General features: G+C 41.2%; 1 protein-coding gene across 1 annotated transcript in view; it reads left to right on the plus strand.

Moving 5' to 3' along the window:
- Positions 1 to 2,640: 2,640 nt before the first annotated feature.
- acsl6 (acyl-CoA synthetase long chain family member 6) overlaps positions 2,641 to 20,953 on the plus strand; it is a 46,727-nt gene continuing 28,414 nt past the window's right edge. The window contains exon 1 of the mRNA XM_050034175.1: positions 2,641 to 3,242. Coding sequence (XP_049890132.1) covers positions 3,197 to 3,242 — 46 coding nt within the window. The 5' untranslated portion in view covers positions 2,641 to 3,196. The remainder of the gene's footprint in view (positions 3,243 to 20,953) is intronic.

Genomic DNA, 20,953 nt, shown 5'->3' on the forward strand with positions numbered 1-20,953 from the left:
ACATCCAAGGCCAGTAGAACTTGGCTGCAGGAGCACAGTATCCAGGTCTTAGAGTGGCCAGCTCAATCCCCAGACATGAGCCCCATTGAAAATCTGTGGTGGATTATCAAAAGGTCTGTTTCAAAGCATAAACCAAAGAATTTAGAAGAATTAAAAGCAGTAATTCAAGAAGAATGGGACAAAGATTACCCCTCAACAGTGAGAAAGGCTCGTGGGGAACATGCCAGCCAGGATTAGAGCTCTACTACGTGCCAATGGCAGGACTACTAAATATTAATTTGATGATGTGATGGTTTATTTATTTTTTGTTTCAGTTTTGAACACATTCTCTGTTATTTGTTGACTTTGATACCGACAATGTTGAGAACTGACATATTGAAACTGTCAAGAATTTAGTTTTGTTAGTTTTTCTTGTAAACAATAAACAAAACAATATAATTTGTATGTGTTTGTATCTGTCTAATGCAGCCACACCTTTTGAAACACAAAAAAGATTTTTCCACAAATATTTCATGAGAATATTTGAGATTGTGTAAAATTTTAAGGGTGTCCGAAAACTTTTTTCCACCACTGTACATCCATGGCCTTTCCCCTGTCCTGTGCACAAGCAAGAACGGCTCATGTTAGCTTGAGGCCAGGGCTGTGTATGAACACTGCAGAACTGACATGAGGCTGTGAAGAAGATAATTGCTGAATTTGACAAAAGGTGTATTGTATTAGAGTCACTGACTGCACCTTTAAGTTAGCTCTCTGAGTTGGTACTCTGCATGACAACATGGTTACTGATTAAACCCAGTGTTGAAGCAGAAGCAGAGACAAGGAGAAGGCAGTAAAATATGTTCAGAGGGTCACTGGGTCAAGTTGATGTCATACTTCTGATGGCTGCTTCTTATCTTTACTGCTGTAAAGTATGTGGTGAGATAAAGCAACCAGAGGCGGACAGATACGTTGTTGTACAATGTATAAATTCCCATTCTTTTCACTTACTTAGTTTATTCACACATCATCCAGGAAGTACAATACAAACATTTATCGTCATACAAACATTATATAGTTCCAAGCAAATAAGTAAAACCTGTAAATGGGTTAAAGTGTCTTAAATGACCTCATACTAACCCACTCATTCATTTATTTGCGTAAATTTCCTTGGCTTTGTGACAGTTCTCTCCAGTCTTGGTTATTCTTTAGCCGTGCTACTGTAGTGGAAGGTTAAAGTCATGCCTAATGTCTTTCTGTCGGTCGGTCCACCACTTTTATCCAGACTGAAACATCTCAACAGCTGTTTAATGGACTGATGTGAGAGTTTGTAAGGACATATTGCTCCCAGAGGATGAATCCTAATAACTGTAATCGCCCATAAGATGTAAGAATTTTACTCGACAAGGACTATAAGTCATGTTTTATGGAAAACATGGCCTTGAAACATAAAGACTGACCAATTTATTACCATCCTGTCAGAGACGGGTCACTTAATTTCTGTTCTCAATCCCATCTGACACTTGATCTTAATCTTAACCTTCCATATCTGTGCCATATGATAACATTTATGAATTTTAGAGTTATATTTTACACACTGAGCAGGTTTTTTCTCTTGCAAAGTAAGTACATTTAGTAATCAGTGTCCTTGCCTAAACCACATCACTCTCCTGGAGTACTGCTGGCTGATTAAAACTACAATGAGATATATACAGTATATGTAAAAAAAAAAACAGTTGTAATTTGATTATTTTCCCACTCCACTTGTAAATCTGTTTCCCTCCTCCTTCATCAATAACCGGCTCGACTATTTGTCTCAGTACACCGCATCATTCTTTGCTCTCTGTCTTGTGTGCTCTCTCCGCAGTGGGATCAGAGAAGAGACAGAAGAACAGGGCGGGTGGCACCGATGCAAGTGACAGACTACAGGTCCTGATGAGTGACCCATTTAATAAGGTCAGTCACATGACAGCAGCACAATAAGACAGTGAGCATGTGGGGCACTACTGGAGACACTTGTAAAGGAGTATTGTGTCAAATAATCTCACAGACTGAGTCGGTGAATCAATAGCTGGGACACAAAATAGAGAGATATGATTTATTACATGCTTTATATAATGAATATTCAAGTAAATCTGCCTGTTGCACTCAAAATGGGTCATGAACTTTAAAGGTATTCGGAATATTCACAATGCAATGTGGGGGTTTTTCTTTTTCAAATAGTTACTGGATGAAAATGTGTTTACTTAACAAATGTTTTAAAGGTCAGAGCAGCCTGGCAAAATTCAAATAATTTGTGAAGCATACTAGTGTGAAGGTGCGTGAGATAACAGGATGAAAAATGTTATCACTTCACATGTAACCGCTCAAGTGCCAGCGTGCCAAGCAGTGATCACACCAAAGCACAAATGTATTATTTGTTAATTATATTATTTAAAATTCTATGTCGTTCTGCCTTTTTTTGTCCTCTCCATGTGTCATCCCTGCTGCCACTCCACTTTGTCAGCCCTTCTCAAGGTTACTCCAGTTCATTGGGAGTGTCTTATTGTACCACGTGACCCTGATGCAAAGTTACTCCGTGTCAAATCTGCGCTCAGCTGCAGGGACGTGGAGGCTGCATGGTGTGATGTACCAGAAACAACATCAGCACAGCTTATTTTAATATCAAACACTGTTTATAGCCGTAAGATACATATGAAAATACCCAACAAGCATATTTAGTCATTTTATGATTTTAAAAATAAGCGTTTAAATGCCCAAATTCATGTAGCGTTCAGGAATGATGCTACACAATTGCAGCAAATTTTGCAACAAATATAGGAATTAAATGACTTGTTTTAAAGGTGTGCATCCAGAATAGACATTTCATCCCCAGTAACCTTGGCGTCGATGGCATCTTCCGTCCGACCCACTAAGCTCTTTCATTTCAGCAGCAGGGGTGTCTGCCATTGCGCAGCAGCCAACTAGGTGAAGATGGAAAATCCAGCAGCAGGAATGATGCTTCAATAGGCCGGGGTCTGAGTTTGTTTCTTCACATTAAAAAAAAACCCACTGGACATCGCCATCTCCTGCCCAGCTCCCCCGCTGTGGTCTGTCTCAGATATATTGTCGCCCCCCCTCCCCTCCTCCTTAATCTCCCAGATTGTCGGCGACTTGCTGCAGTCGATGCTGCAGTTTTGAGCCGCTCCTGCGCCGGGACAGCTGACTCAATGAGAAAGACATGCTCGCATTCGTTCTGGTCTCTGGGTCGCTCTGGATTATATTAGGTGAGTTTTGAATATCTGATCGTATTTTTTAATTCTTTTTTTTTGGTATGATGTTTTAGCATGGCAGGGCTGGGGCTGTGAGAGGCGATGCACCTGTCTCGCAGGGGCTGAGGCGCATTGTGTGTCATCCGCTGCCGGCTTTTTCATTCATCAGGGGCTGTGGTGTTTCTACTCTTTCTGCAGAGGCTGCCTCGTCGAGGGTTTAATCATACTCTGATGCTGCAGATTGCGCTTTGCTTGCACGGTGACATTTCCTATTCTTCCCAGACTACACGTGTACAAACCCAGGCTCAATGCAAACGTGTCTCAGTTCCAGCAGGCTGTAGCTTCAACCACAGTGCTTCAATGTCCAGAGATTTTAAAGCAATGATGGAGGGATGCTCCCATGTTGGCTTTACCTTTAATCAGGTGCTATGAGGTGGCCATGCGTCTGAATGCATGTGGGTCATTCTGCAGATTTAATGTACGTTTATAAGTGTGTGTTTCACGTTTGGAATGCAACCACTGAATAAAGGTTTATTCTTATTATAAGCCAAATGAGATACAAACGCGTGCATTTGAGGCCGGCCAGCTGCTAAGGTCGTGTGACATTGTGCGTAGACACCGGACACACGTCATTATCAAAAAGCCCTATTAGTGAACAGTGTGTGTTTCACCACCTCAGGGTGTGTTTCCACCCAAACGAGACTCGAACAAACATCCACCTCCTGTGCTTTTATTCACACTGAACATGCCGGTTTTGCCAAGAAGCCGGTTGTAAAAGTCAGCATTTTTATCTGTGATGTCCTCCGCCATGCCTCAGTGATGGAGGGAGGGAGGATGAGGAAGGATGAGGAAGGATGACGCGCTTCGAATGGCCGCGTCTGATTGGACGGAGCTGTCCAGGAGATGGGGGGTGCTGAAATCCTGCGGCCTACCGGCAAACAAGAGAGCACAGCGTGCTCCTTTCTAACCGACACGACCCTTATCCCGGTTTACACAGCGGTCATAGCGGCGTGACACGGTTCATAGATACACCCATTGACATGTAGTCGTCTTTATATTGCGCGAGGGGAGTTTCAAAACGATATAATCCCTTTCAAGCAATGTTTTACAGCAGTGAGAGCAGATTAGGGGCGGTGTACGGCACAATAGCGGAGGGTTACTGCTTGTATGCGTGAAAGAAGCAGTGTAATAAACGCTCAGTGAGGGATTATATTTCATAAAGCGTGGCAGTAGATTACAGCGACTTTTAATGGTAAATAAACCCAGGTTTGATTATGTATCCCTCCGCCAAAAAGAGTATAGGTCCTCCGCGCCGCATGGTTGCTAAGTGACGAACAGCCAGTAACAGCTAGGATATTGGTTGGTGCATTAATATTAAAATCTGCTATTACAGGGTTGCAGGTGTTGTATATTTAATAACCGAGCAGCCAGTCAGAGTGGAGGCTTAAAGTTGTTTAAAACAGGCTAAATTGTTCAGCTGAAACTATATACCTTATACAGTGGTGCTAAAATAGGCCCCTTGGGGAGATGCATGACACCCTTAACCTGTCAGCACAACCCAGCACCCTGCTGCTCCTCAGTATAAATAATTCATTGCAATCACCATCTACTGCAGCCCCACACAGAGTGTAAACCTATTCTTTTTCCCCTCTCAATATTTGATTAAAAGGACGGTGGTGGAGTTGCCCCACCCTGTTACAGAAAACAACCAATGATGGTTGAGTATTTAGGGACAGTAGCTCCTTTTCTTAGCATAGCACAAGGCTCATGCCCACCAGGGAAATGATCACTTGTATCTGTCGTTCAGACAACTTTTTGGATGGTATCAAAGCAGAGATTGTAACAGGGGACAGTGTTAAAAACCTTAAAATTAAAGAAACACTGCATGACTGCACTGAATAAATCCTGAGTGTTGCCTGCTGTGTAATAGATGTCAATCACTGTGCACTTGCACCGAGTGTAGCTGACAAGTTCCTGTAGTTACATGTCCTGACCTTAATCATATGTCAAGGTAGTGATTTTAAGATATGTTCTAAAGTCTTAATCCTGGTGTGATCAATAATTCCAGCCAGTCTGGGTGCTCTCACATCCACATGGCATCTTTCCCTCTGAGCGGCATATTGCTTGGTCAGCATTCAGCACATCCTCTTCCTCATATTGTGGGATGCTGGGCAGTAATAGCTCGGACTTAAGTGCTGAAACAGGTCTGTCTGCCCATCACATGCTCAAGAATCTTATAGATCAGTCTTCCCAGTATTGTACTAAACATTTGGGTTGTGTTGTTTGTCCTGCCCCTTCCAGATTAAGACTTCTAATATTGATGGCTTTGCTAAAGAAAACCCCTCAAAACGAGAAGAACCATTCGTCACTCCTCCAAAATTAACAACGTGGAGAAAGTAAGCTTTCACCAGGAAGCTGTGATGTGTAGCCGTTATTCTGGTGGTTGACAGCCCTTTTGACTCATATCCTTTAAAATGAAGCCGTGCCCAGAAAGTGTGGGCACAGTGGTGAACAATTTAACAGTGCGTTGTCTTCCTTGTCAGGTTGAACTGTTAAAAGGATTCAACACTTTTACTTAATAATCCCAAAAAAGATGAATAAGTAAGATTACAGTAGCAAAGATATGCTCTCCCTGCCTTTTCTATCCAATGAATTAAGTCATCTTATGGCCCATTAGGGGTCCTAACCCCACAGGTTGAGACCTGGAGGCCAACCTAACTCTCACTTTGATAGTCAAATCAAACTGGGAGCAGTCTTGTTTAGTGTCAGTGTGTGTGATTTGTTTAAGTGTGCAAATATCAACTGTATAAGAATGATTTGCATATGTATTGTGTGTCACTATGCCAGCGCTGCGTGTTTAGGTAGGGGGAGGGTATCAGAGAGAGAGAGAGAGAGAGAGAGAGTGGTGGAGGGAGGGGCGGGTGGGTGTGGTGAGAGCACGCAGCGTCTGTCGAGCTGAGGGTGGTGTGATACGGAGGCCAGCCAGGCCCAAACTAAGCCAAAACGCATCTCGCTGCCTTCCTCTTGCTTGCCTCAGCTTAATCTGGCCGTTGGCAATTGGAAGGTAATCACTAGTTTGCACAGGGTGATCTGATATCCGCCTCAGGCCCCTTAACACACCACACACACACACACACACACACACACACACACACACACTCACACACACACACATAGTTAGATCCACATCACACCTCACCGGCTGCCTGGCTGCCTCCGACGCCTTTGTAAGTGCCGCTGCATAGACCACAGCTGCTTTAACCCTTCTGCAGTGCAATGACAGTTTAGATCTTTTGCCTGATTTGCTTTTTCTAGCTTCTGCTTGCTCTGTGTGACTCTTTACTTTTACAGTGCTGCATTTTGTACTGTTTGCTCTGCAGCTTGTTTCATTTTATTAAATGAATGATACTTGCATTTGCCTCACGTGTTGCGCATCAGTTTAGAAGGGGAAGTTGCTGTTTTGTGTGCAGAGGATGCTACAGTGTCTGTACAATTATACATCAGGGACAGTGGCATGGAGAAGTTGTGGCTTGACTTACAGAGGGTGGTCTTAGTGTGGAGGAATGGCTGAGAGATAAGGAGAGGTTAAAAGAGAGTGAGTCAGAGAGAAGGTGCTGTGCAAGGATGATTGAAGGTTAAAAAGAAGAAGCAATAGCAAAAAGATGAAATGCATTGATGTGAGTGAAGTTGCAGAACAGAGGAAAATGCATTTAAATAATACGAGAAAGCCTAGTTGGATGGCTTTAAATAGAGTGTGAGGTTACTACTGGTCATCCGCCTTTGTGCTAATAGGCTGTAATCTCCCCACGCTGGACTCTAATCATTGGTGACGGCCCTCAGATGGGCCGATGAGGCGGGACTTAAGGTCGCAGGGCTGCGTTTCCTCCACTTTAAGCCTCAGAGGTCACAGGAAGTCTATTTGGCCCATTCACAAGCTCCCATCCCTGCAGCATTAACACTGCACCAAAATCATTTCTTACTGTAGATTGTAAAGATGAGGAGCGTTAAACAAGCCGTGATGCAGCTGAGGTTCATAGCTAAAAATCAATATTTTGACCAGATCTACTCGTGCTGTTTAAATGGACTGAATGTAGTGACTCCAGCCTTTCGCAGATCCTCAGGGGAGCGATTGGTCGGAGGCACTTTAGATGAGCCATTTGTGGGAATATAACATGTATCCAGTCAGCCAAATTGCCATCCCAAAATACTGCCACTTATGGAGAACATTTAGCTTTTTATGTGAGTGGATACAGCTGGGAATCGTCTTTGCTCCTTGTAATTCATGTTCAAGTCAAGAGCCACGGTTAAATTAAATCCTTTGGTAGACATTTTACACCTCAGTACATCCAACTGCACGCTGAGCCTTTTGTGCGAGCTGACAAGCTTTAGCATCATCAAGCTCATATATTGTAGTTAAACTCATCCACGTTATCCATCTCAAGCTTTTTCAAGCTAGTTCAGACTTTTGAGTCAATATGTACAGCTGACAAGATTTCAGGTTCATCTTATAGCTAAAATATTTAACATGATGAAAAGTTCAGATGTTTTTTTTTACTCCAGCTGTTGATGCACAGTATGTGCACTAAATATTTTGCAATAGATATGATCCACTTTGTAGCAAACTGCAGTTCAGTGTTTGACTGTGCACATATTTCAGGCTCTCCAGCCAAGTGTATATTGACGTCTCCAAGCGAGACATTGACGGGTGTTGCGTCAGATATTTTAAATCATTTTCATTCATGAATATTTCCAACATTTTCCCCCAGACTTGATTCTGTTTTATCTGATAAATTAGGCTGTCTTGACAGAACTCACTTTATATTAGATTTCAGATTTCCATTACAGTACTCTTAAAAACATGACAGACGACAGATGGTATTCTTGAGTATCACAGGTAAAATACCAGGAAATTATCTAAAAAAAAAAAAAGCTTCTATAAACTAAAGCAAAGATCAAAAAGTATGGTATTAAAAAATGTGCCAGGAATCAATTCATTTCCCTTCATTTCCTGAATCAACTAATATTAACATGATTCATTCCTCACAAAGCAACACTTTGTTTGAACCAATCCGACAGCATTCAATCAAGTTACAGGAGAGAACCACGAAGAACTAACATTACGTTACTGAGCACCAGTTAGCAAAAAGTATGCCAACGATAATTTTGGTAGCATACAAAACCTAAGTGGTGGTCAACAAAGAACAAATTGCAGTATGCAAAACATTTGGGTCAAAAATTACAGATGGAGACGCAACAACTTCCGACTTGATTCAACGTTTGCACAGTTGCACAAAGAACAGCAAGCCACGGCTAACAATAGCATAGCTAGCTACCGAAGCTAATGTTAGCTAAACAGCTAAGTAACTTTTTGATAACCTTGTCTTTTTAAAAATTTAAAAAGAACTCAAAACTCAAAGTTTAGGTCTTGAGTTTAGACTTGTCTTGGGGCTTGTTAGTTTTGAGTTGTGGCTCAAGTGTGACGACTTGAGACTTACTTGTGACTTGCAAAACAATGGCCAAGTCTCTGGTTAGAGAGATTGTCCCGTTAAGTTAACCTACCTTTACAAATATTTGTAAATGCAACAGGATTTCCGCTGCAGGGACGATGACGATTTTTATGGTGTGATTTCACAAATTAAACCGAGAGGTCTTTGAGTTTGCAAGCTGATAAAGGTCATTGTTGTTGCTGACCTGCTGTCCCTCTGTCACGCCAGCTGAAGCAACAATCTTTGTTGAAAGCAACAGGAAGGATGGACTTAAAGACCTGTATGTGTCCGTGCATGTTTGTGTGTGTGTGTGTGTGTGTGTGTGTGTGTGTGTGTGTGTGTGTGTGTGTGTGTGTGTGTGTGTCCCTGGGGAGCATTATTTAGGTTACTACAGGACAGCTAGTTGGAAACAGAGCCATGGGCTGTAGTGAAGAGGAGGCTGAAACAGCTGAGCAAATGACCCTGTTTATTTAAGATAGTCATCTAAATTTAAACACATGACCTATCTCATAATATTAAGTTACATTATTTATTTCTTCCATCAAAAAAAGGTAACAAAATCCAATTTGAGTGACTGGATATTCATTCTGAGATTTCTAAGACAGAGATGAAGATTGAATCTTTGTCCAATTTCAGAGGCTGCATACAAACATGTGGCCCTCAGAGGCCTGAATGTACCTCCTTCAGAGGATTCACCTCAGAGTCACCTTGAGGGAAGGTTTCACTGGTTGTCATCCAAATTGGGGAAAAGGCAACCTGGTCTCACTCCGAAGTTGTCGAAGTCGTCTTGGTCAGTGACTTCCGGCGTCAGACACAGACAAAGAAAGCTGTCCTTTCTCGTTGGCATGATACGCAACGATAGTTAAGGGTACAGAAGTCCAAGAAGGGTGGGTGGGAGCGGTGGTGGATGGGTCAAACAACCACAAACTTTCACCCGGGAGGCTGGTGTTTGCTTCCCGTGTGATTGCAAAGCCAAACCCTGTTATAAGAAAACTGACAGTTTTCTTTAAAGGAAAATGCAGACGAGAGCAGAAAAGAGAGAGAGACAATGATGGGCAGTTAGATGTTTGCATCTCTCCTGGAGGCCAATTAGGTGTCAGCCAGGCTGTGGGTCTCCTGCTGCTGTCAGGCTGTGTCATGGCGGGTTGGACGTTGAGCACCAGCATGTCTGTACTGTATCACACGCTGGTCCATTTAACCCTGCAGGCTCCACTTTTGTGCTCAGTCCATCACAAACAGATGCCAGGAGTGGGTGTTCAATGATGAGTCAGCAGATGTGGATTATTTCCTGATGTTGTCCCATAGGCTTTGTTAATTTCCGAAATATGTGTTTCATGCCCACGCAAACGCTGCAACCCTGTCTCCTGGAAATGACATTTTTATGCTGCTGAATTTCTTACTTACATTGTGGTGAGAGTGTAAATGCTGCCTGGATTTTGTTTAGTGAAAGCATTGCTTTGAGGTAGTGAAACACTACATTTATGTACCACACTGGATTCTCAGCAAATAAGAGGGCAAAAAGATCCAAAGATCTAATGCCAACAATTGGTCAGTAGCAGGGGGTACCACCTTTAGTCCTGGCAATGCAGTTTACCTTAAAGTCTTCATTAATGAGTGAGTTCAGTGAGTGGAGTGTGTGGAGAGCATTAAAATAAAATAGAATAAAAGAAAAACACATCAAATTTGCACACACATTATTCTCTTATCATTTATTTATCATTATTGCTGTCTATTTGGGTTGATTAGCTCTTGTTCTCATTTGTAGTAAATACAATAAATATGAAATATGATAGAATTTTTTGGGGGGTGGCCAGCAGAGCATGTGAGTGGAGTGGACCGGGTGAAAATTTCCACTCCTCGCTCGCAGACCTGTCACTTTGCGCCACTCGTCCACTCCGCTTGGTTCTGCGCATTCTTCGCTCTGCTCCGCTCCACTCCATCATAAATTTTATCCCGCTCCACTCGCTCACCACTCCGCTCAAAAAAACTGCGTCAACTACCCTAACCTGTCATCTTCTTTTCACAAATAAAACATGAGCTTGGTAGATTCTCCCCTCTCCCCGCAGTTAGGGACCGTTCTCCACAGTACCGCTGTCGGCAGGGTGGAAATAAGTCAAAGTGTGGAGGAGACGGACCAGGTTAAGTGGCCGACCTCCGAAGCCCTCTCGCCTCTCCCCGCAGTTAGGGACCGTTCTCCAAGGTACCGCTGCTTCTCTTCTCAGTTTCCTTTCTGAAGTACACAGGAAACTCCATAGTTTTGAAAGAAAATAGTGTGGGTGTGCGCAGGTGCAAAGATGCATTCTGGGTGGGGCATGAGCGACCGGAGCGAGAGACAAGGCTCCGCTCCACCTTTTTAAAAAAAAATAGCTACTCCTCGCTCAACACAAAATCCTTCCGCTCCCCGCTCAGCTCCGCTCCGCTCACATGCTCTGGTGGCCAGGGAAGCTTGCCCAGGGTGCCGAATTTGCTAGCTCTGGCCCTGTTTTTAGGAGACAGGACTGGATGCAGAGATGGGCAACAAAATAAAAAAAAAATAAAAAAAGACACAACGCTCTCACTTATGATTAAACCTTTAAGACTAGATGCTGAATCCTTAATGTCAGGACGGCACTCCAATTTAAATTTTGGTGTGGCAATATTAAAAATTCAAATTGGGGTGCGGTCCTGATCTCAGCAAAATAAAATATAAAATCCAGATGTTACTGACTCTTGTTACTGATGCTTGTTTTTGTGTTTGTGTCTGTGCACAACCATTGAAATGTCCAAGAAAGTTTTTTTGTGTTTACGTCTGTAAGGTTGAGTGAAGCCAAATCCAGCCTCTCCTATTCCAGCTTTCTGCACAGTGGTGTCAGTAGGTAATGGAGTCTGTCTATATTTAGTGCTGCTTCTCCTCTTCCGACTCTTTTCAAACACCAACTAGTCCACAGTGGCTCTGTCACCGCTGCAGCCAGGCCACATTAGCCTCTGAACACAGTTGAGCCACATTACATGTACGACATCTAAGCAGCCAATTTCTTATTAAAGGATTCCCCGAGTGATGCACAGATTTTATAGAGAACATTTGGACTGTACTGTGATTTCGAAATCAATCAAGCATGCAGACAAAGCATGTAAATAAGTGCATCATCTGTCAACATGCTCAGTGCCTTAAAGTTTTATTACAAGCAGGACCAAAACAGAACAAAGATGCCAAAATACTTCCGTCCTCCAGGTTTCAGCAAAAACAAGCTGGTGTATCGGAGAAATTTTTATTTGGCAAATTTGAGTTTAAATTATAACATCCTCATTGAGCCAGCCAATATGTCTCTGTAGGGATATCTGCATGTGTCAGGCAACTTAACTTTAATCTGAGAAAAATGACGAACTTCAATTATGGACCACCCACTAAGAAAGCCATTATCAGACTCAACATATTAATCTCAAACATGAAAGCCTCAAAATCATCTCAGAAGTGATCATCATGAAGATTAAATGCATTCATTATCAGGCAATACATCCAGTGTGCACTATCAGATTACTTATGAAACAGTCCACAGTCACTCCACAGTTACAGAACAGGTCAGGTCAGTGTTTCTGTATCAGAGGTGATAAGCATGGTGGATTCGGTTGATGTTGGCGGCGGCCCGTGTTGATAGCGTTGAGGTTTGTTTGTTTGTTTTTATGGTACAGTGCAGCTGTTCATGTGCTGTTGGCACGACAGCAACATGGAAATTATCTTGTCTGTGTGTGTGTGCTGTGGTGAGCTGCCTGCCTGGTGCTTTGTCATCGATCTTCCTGTCAGAACTGCTCAGATCGATCAGCTGCACAGTAATATGGAACAATACAGTGTGAGATGCAGGTAGTGTGATGTGGAAAATAAAGTGTACGATAGGAAAAGATTCCCTTGTTCTGTGCTAATCAATAAAATCAGAACAATTATAAAGCTAATTAATTAATGTGTTGAGGTAAAGGTACTGAACCCATTGCTCTCGACGGCTGTGACGTGTGAATGTTAACTGTAGCCGGTGGCACTTTGTATGGTAGCCTCACCAGTGTATAACTGTGTGTGTGAATGAGTGACTGTTACGTGAAGTGTAAAAGCACCTTTAGAGGAAGACTAGAGAGGCATTATACAAATGCAAGTCCATTAACCATAAACAGAACTGTATTTCGCAATGTGAACTATAGCTGGAGAGACTGTGTGCACATAAGAGCAGTGAAACATATGTCAGGAGAGAGACTTGAGGGAAAAAAAACAGAGCAGAAATCAACATAGGTGGGACCAAGGCATTGTTTTGCAAGTCCCAAGTATGTCTCAAGTCTTTGCAAGACAGGCAAGTCCAGACGTTGAGTTTCGAGTCTGAAACAAGTCGTAATGCACTCTTAACCAAATGCAGTGCCATTTTAACAACAGAGTAATAATATAATCAATGTACAAAAATCATGAATGCTTTTTAAAATGTGTATTTATTTGTTAAAACAAGTTTGTTCAAATGTTACTCAGTTGTTAAGCTAATGTTAGCTAAGCGTTAGCTCGCTAACTATGCTAATATTAGCCTCGTCTTACTGGTCTCTGTGTGACTTCAAGCTCAAGTTGGAAGTTGTTGCGTCTGGGGTTTTTTATTCATTTTGTTTTGATTTTTGACCACCCCGTAGTTTTTGTACACAAACGAAATTATCTTTCAGTATAATTTTTTCAAACTGTCGTTCAGTAACGTAAAGTTAGTTCTTCATTATTCTCTCCTGCAACTTGACTGGACGCTGTTGAATTGGTTTAAATCAAGCTGGGGTTCTGGAGAGTAAAGTGTTGACACACTGGGAATGAAGAACGTTAATGTAGCTGATTCAGAAAATGAAAGGAAATTAATTGATTCTTTAGAGTGACCATATTTTGATTTCCAAAAAAGAGGACACTCGGCCCGGCCACGAGATAGCCTACTTAAATGATACTCGCAGTTTACTCAAAGATGCCTTATCATTTTAATATATTTAAAATTTAGGCTGTATGTATGGATAGAAAATTCAGTTATATTACAAAATAATATCTCTCAAAGACAGAAATTCAGATAGGCCCCTATAGATAGGGGACACATACACACAATGGGTCCCGACGGTAGGCCTACCCGACGGGTCGGCCGGGTTCGGTCAAAAATGTATAAATTGTATTCGGGCTCGGGTCGGATTCGGTCAGCTTTCAGTGAAAATGTAGTGTAAAAATAAATAAAATCCTATTGTCTGTCCTGTTTATTGCTTGGGCACTGTTATTTACGTGACAACACCTGAACATAACACACACAGACACACATTGGCTGTTTGTTTCTACCTCTCTCCTCGCTGGAAGTCTCGGACCTCCAGCCGCCCGCCTCCGCCTTGATTAAACGCTGAAAATAAAATAAAAGAGGGAGACAGGTTTTTCCTATTTTATCTTATTTTGTTTTATTTCTCACTCTCCCCTCGCTGGAAGCCTCTGGAAACCTCCCGCCACCCGCTACCGTCTCAAACATGGAGGTCTCCCTCTCCGCAGAGCACCCACGGCACACGCCCGGCACACACCCGGCCTGTTAAATAGCCTGTAACCATAACAACTGTGTGACACAAACTCAGTGCTTTAGTAATTTAATAATGTCGGGCTCAGTTTGGTTTTGGACATAGCAAAACAGAATGACTGTCGGGTTCGGACAGAAATATGCAGCCCGTGCCGCACTCTAACACACACACACACACACACACACACACACACACACACAAGGAAAACCGGACATTATCATCAATTTATAAACACCCCACGGACGCCCCAGACAGGACGTGAAAAGTGGACATGTCCGGGCAAAAGAGGATGTTTGGTCAGCCTAGATTCTTGGCATGCTTTTTATATAACATACTTTTTAATAGGGGTAAAGTATCAAGTGTTTTCAAGTCAAAGGACTTATGTCCAAGTGAAGTCATAATTGAGTGGTGTTTAAGTCCAAGTTGAGTAGCAAGTCTTTTTTGATTTTGTCAAGTCTAAAGTAATCAAATTTGTGATTTCAGTCTGGCTCGAGTCCAAGTTATGTGACTTGGTTTCACAAATCTGGAAATCAATCAAGTTTGCTAAAATAAAACAACATTATGAGGTCATCCATTTGATACCTCCACAAAATCTGGCCGTAAGGTTCTTACATATTTGCCCACATGGTCCAGAATTTATTTAACACATTTTCTGAAGACAAAACGGGAAAGTAATCTTATCCATAACATAAATATAATTTACTATATCTGTCCGCTCCTGTGTTGTGGGGGGTTCAGGAAGTAACCAGCACCTTATAAGTCTTTTTTTTTTTGTCTTTACCAAACATAGTACGTATAATCATCAGGATGCCTGGCCTGAAAATCAACATGTCCTTAAAATAATATGTATAGATCAGTGTTAAGTATGCAGTGTTTGGCCTCCCAAAACCCACACTGTTCAACATTTGGCATCCCTTCCAGCAAAATGTGCTTTCTACTTTAGTGTTGTTGTACCAATTAAATAAACAATATGCTATTTGTTAATTAGTGAGCTTTAAAGTTCTTGTGGTCTTATTTTTATCTTTGGACAGAGCCATGCTAACTTTTACCCCTGTTAACAGTCTTTATGCTAAGCTACGCTAACCCTGTCCCGACTGTGGCTTCATATTTAACCCACAAACTTTATATTGAATGCCTCGTTTAAGAAAGTGAATAAGCCTTTCCAAATTATTAAACTGTTCCTTTAAAATGATCAAAAAATCAAAGTATTTTTTATATAAGAACTTCATTTCCAGGTTTTACGTTTCTAACTTTACCTTTGACATGTTCTGTTGTCAAGAAAATTGGTCTTAATCCACCCCAGACACCTGAAACGGTGCCAGATTATGTCTCTAATTTGCCATGTCTCTACAATAATTAAACCTAACTGTGAGACAGACTCCAGCGGCGCACAGTGGGCGCTCAGTGCACTCAACAGTGCCGGACATTTCATCCCAGAATTAACTCTGACATTGTGATTGCTACAACGCCCATATGCATGCCACAACCATTACGTTTAGATCAGAAGCATCCTCAAGTGGTTTCTATTAATTTATATCACACTCAACATTTCCCAGCTCTTGAGCAACTCTGATTCCCCCATCAAGATTACTGGAACTGCAGTGACAAAAAAGGGACAACAGAAAAAGAGGAAATGCCAGATCAATGTAGTAAAAAAATAAAGAGAAGCAGAGAGTTCTGTGGTGTCAAAGGCACATTACTGGTTTCAGACACATCAGAGGGTTCCGTCGCGCTGTGGTTTTTCAGTTACAGGTGATAGTTTCTGTTTGAACCGAAACTCTAGTTTCGTTGATTTAAGAGGATTTGAGCCCAAGCAGAAGTTTGGGAAAGCAGCGTCAGGGAATTCACTGCAGAGCAGTTGAAGGTACTGTGCTTCTGACTGGAATCAAAGCAGTGGAGATGATGAGCAATAGCTGTATTACCGTACTTGACTTTATGTGTCAGCGCTGCTTGACAAATGATGATGATGATGAGGATGACCCCTGATGTGTGGACAGACAGCATGTACAAACATGCATTGACATTTATATGCTGGTGTTGTAGTCATAGAATAGATTTCTATTTCTGTGGGTGTATTTGACTCCCTCAGGGTGTTACAAAATAGGGATGTCACAATACAGTGTTACAACGTTATATTTAAAAATGAAATATTGATATCATGTTAATACAACACATATAGTAATACTGTGCCTCTTAAAGAAATACATTCCTTTCCTTTCTTGCTTTGTCTTCTCAGCACCATCTGGTTGCCTTCTCACTATCCATTAAGTGTAACTGCTCTTTCCCACCTCCTTACACTTGTATTTTAAGTGTAATTCATTTGTCAAAAAACGACAACACACACAGCAAACAAGGTTACGGATGAATTTAACTGATGGCATTTTATTTCATTGTATTTTTTTCTATTTTTTCTTTCTTTAACTTTCTTTAGATATAACCATGATCAAATATCGTGACAGCCATATAACAAAGCATTTAGCTGAACTCTTCAGAGGCACCTTCTCTGATCTTTGAGATACTGAAAACTACACTGGCACACAGTCATAGCTCTGGACTGGTAGTAATGCATATTTTTGGTTATGATGAACCGTGATGATAACGCCTATGTTTTGTTAACCTATGATACATTTCCTAATCTACCTTAATCTGCAAGCACGAAGGAGCACAGTTGTTTGTTGTATGTGTTGTTGTGCAAAGCTATCTGAGTGTTAAAGTATCTTAAAAAACAGATATTTACTTTTCCAGTATAGTTTAAAGTCTTCTTTGCGGCTGTGTTTAGTCAGCTGTTAGACAGTGGCGCCCCCAGCAAATTTCCAAACAGGTGGCAAAATGGGACCACTGAAAATCTTGGGGTGGTGCACCAAAACCAAAAGCCATAACTGAATTTCAGGGTTTTAGCATTTTTTTTTCAAATAGGCTAGTTGTATAGGGCTATATACAGCTTTAATTTGATGGCCAACATGGGTTGTGAGGAACAAAACATTTATGAGGCTACTCAAGTTTATAACACCACACAGAGGCCTCCAATTATTTTTGAATATATTCATGAGGGGGACCAGTGGGAGGGTGGGGGGTAGACGGGTGGGGCAATTGTATCAGGGTGGCCATGGCCCAGCCTGGCCTCCCCTTGGTGGCACCACTGCTTATATAAGACACTGTGGACATTTCATTTTTATGGGAATTTAGGGGCTTTTAACAACCTGAGGGGAGTTTGGATTCTACATTTCAAAACTGACAAAATGGAAATTTTACAGGCTAATTACAGTATTTCTTTAAACTCAGCGTGCTCATGTCCACTGCAGTTTTTTTCCTGGGAATTAGGGGATGTTAGCAGCCTGAGGGGATTTTAAATTCTACAATTCAAAACTTAAGTTTCATGGAGATTTTACAGGCTGATTCCAGTATGTTTTACTTTTAAGTTGGTAAAAAAAATAAATAGATAAAAGAAGTATATTTCTGCTGACAGAGAGGGCTGTCATTTATGCATTCATGTTGGCTCAAAGGATAGTGACAGAGTTTGCACTTCTATAAAGATAGCTTCAAATGTGTGTTGCCAAAATCAGCAGGCCCATGGAAAGATGTAGGTTTCATTTCAACAATAGCAGACACACATATGAAATGGAACGTTGTTTAAAAAAAAGTCTTCCGCTACTTTAATGTTTTTATTGAGGCAGAGAAATGCACATGTTCTTAATATTGAGCAAGCTGTGTCACATATGTCACCGCTGAGATCTATGCCTCTGGGACCATGTCAGAGAGCAATTGCCCACACACTGACAGAAACAAAGCAAGAGGCTGTCATTGATGCAAAGATAACTGTAGTGTGGAAAAAATTAAGGACATTCGTCTGCACAATGTACAGATGATGTTATTCTAGAGGCATAAACAGGCTGTGAGACTGACAGCAATGACCAATCAGGAGAGGGGAAGTACGTGTTCACACATGTTTCATTCTAGAAATGATACTAAATAAACACAATGTTGATAACACCAAATAAAAATAGTCTATTGGTCAATATTTTCTGGGTAAAGGGGGCTTAGACTCATGACCTCAATATCTTTAAAGTCCTGGCTGTCAGCAGCCTGTTTACACCACCTTCATCAGGTCTCGTGAATCAGACAGAGATGGCTTGTTTCTCATCCTGTTGTTCTTGGTTAAATCAGTCTTGCATTTAGTTTTCATTGGTTTTGAAAGTCATGCATCTGGCTTCCTCAAACCTACTTTCACCTTATTGAGGGTTCATACTATTCAGCTTCCCTTTAGTAAACTAATAACAGTACTTCGACTCAAAATAACAGGTGAATGAGGAAGTGAGCGTTCCCACGGCCTCACATATTTATGCCTAACAGCCACACTGGTCTGTGGCTCTGCATGTAGGAGACAGAGAGAGCGAGCTAGAAGACAGGAAGTGATTCTGATTGGCTGTTAGCTGCAGCAGTGCCCCTACGCCATTCGTTCGGTCAGGTGGTGCTGTCTCTGACTCATTTCCCGCGGGAGGGAAGGAAACCCTCCAGTCAACGCTGCAGCCAGCCTCCCCCTCATATAAATTATGCATCTCACAGCTCGTGTGTGTGTGTGTGTGTGTGTATTGTATCTTCGTCTTTTTAGTTCCACCACTTCTCATTGCTGTAGTGTAGATAATCTATTCTGAGTGGCTTTTACTGTAAGAGCAAGAATGCGGGGGAAGACCCCTCAATTACATTCATGTGTTTCAGGTCACAGGTGGAGCAGTGAGGTCAAATTTATTCATAAAACGCTGTTATCAGACACATCTGGCTCAAAGTGGTTTAAACTCAACCCTGGGAAACTTGTAGGAGGGTCTAGTTTTGTGTGTATGTGTAGTAAATGTCTGTGTTTGCATTTGGGCAAGCTGTTTAATTACTTTGAAAATACTGTATGGAGATTGTATGTATGGGCTTCCCCCTGCACTACTTAAATATGCAGTTAGACAAATCAAAACTGTAAAACTACTGCCCAGACATAGTTGCATTTTTTTTGATCTGCATATCATCAGCTCGCAGAACTTAATGCCTTTAGAAATCAATCTTTGGAAAAACAGCTGCTGTGTAATTTCAGATTATTTCTATTTTGCAACAGCGGTGGTTCACAAACCTCAAAGCCATTATTTGAATATCTCCCCTGGCACACCTCAGTCATCTTAATAGGGTATTGATTAGGTATTGACTGATCATACCAGGACGCATAAAAACTGCAACTGAAAATCACAACCAAATACTGATTTTAAATCCCTTCTAAATTTTTTACATTCATGGATGGACTACTGAACAAGCCAAAGTGTCAGGCCCCCCCAACCTTCATCTGCAAAATGTCACTCAACTTTATATCTAACATTCAGGAAGAGACCCAAAAGACTGAGATGCAAAGGAACTACAAGGAGACTCAAAATAACTACAAAAAGTGGGAAAACAACCACAGAGAGACACAAAATGATAAAAAATAATACATAAAATTACTTCAAGGTCACTGCTAAGATAGGGAAACCAACCACAAAGAGACATAAACCGACTACAAAGGGACAAACAAGTACCTCAGAAACACAAAGTGACTGAAAAAGACACAAAATTACTTCTAAGAGACTCAAAAAAGGTACAAAAAGTGGGAAAACAACCACAAAGAGACACAAAATTATCAAAAAAATACATAAAATTACTTCAGAGAGATAGAAAGTCACTACTAAGATAAGCAAACCAACCACAAAGAGACATAAAACGACTACAAAGGGACAAACAAGTACCTCAGATACACAAAGTGACTGAAAAAGACACAAAATTACTTCAAACAACCACAAAGAGACACATAATGGCCAAAAAGGACACAAAATTACTTCAAAGAGACTCAAAATAAGTACAAAAAGGGGCAAACAACCGAAAAATACATAAAATTACTTCAAAGAGCTTCAAGGTCACTACTAAGATAGGGAACCAACCACAAAGACACATAAAATGACTACAAAGGGACAAACAAGTACCTCAGACACACAAAGTGACTGAAAAAGACACAAAATTACTTCTAAGAGACTCAAAAAAAAGTACAAAAAGTGGGAAAACAACCACAAAGAGACACAAAATTATCAAAAAAAATATATAAAATTACTTCAAAGACCTTCAAAGTCACTACTAAGATAGGGAAACAACCACAAAGTGACATAAAGTGACTACAAAGAGTACCTCAGACACACAAAGTGACTGAAAAAGACACAAAATTACTTCAAAGAGACCCAAAATAAGTACAAAAAGGGGCAAACAACCAAAAAATACATAAAATTACTTCAAAGAGCTTCAAGGTCACTACTAAGATAGGGAAACCAACCACAGAGAGACATAAAACGACTACAAAGGGACAAACAAGTACCTCAGACACACAAAGTGACTGAAAAAGACACAAAATTACTTCAAAGAGACCCAAAATAAGTACAAAAAGGGGCAAACAACCAAAAAATACATAACATTACTTAAAAGAGACTCAAAATAACAACAAAAAGTGGGAAAACAACCACAAAGAGACAATGATTGACTACAAAGAGACACAAAACAACTACAAAGAGGCACACAATGGCCTCAGACACACAAAGTGACCAAAAAAAGACACAAAACCACAAACCACAAACGCACAAGACAATAATAAAAACAAAAGCAAAAAAAGAAGAGGTAAAAACCACCACAAAGTCTGTGTGTCTTGCTCCTATATAGGCG

This window comes from Epinephelus moara, chromosome 3 (genome assembly GCF_006386435.1).
Source record: "Epinephelus moara isolate mb chromosome 3, YSFRI_EMoa_1.0, whole genome shotgun sequence".
NCBI classification, from domain to species: Eukaryota; Metazoa; Chordata; class Actinopteri; order Perciformes; family Serranidae; genus Epinephelus; species Epinephelus moara.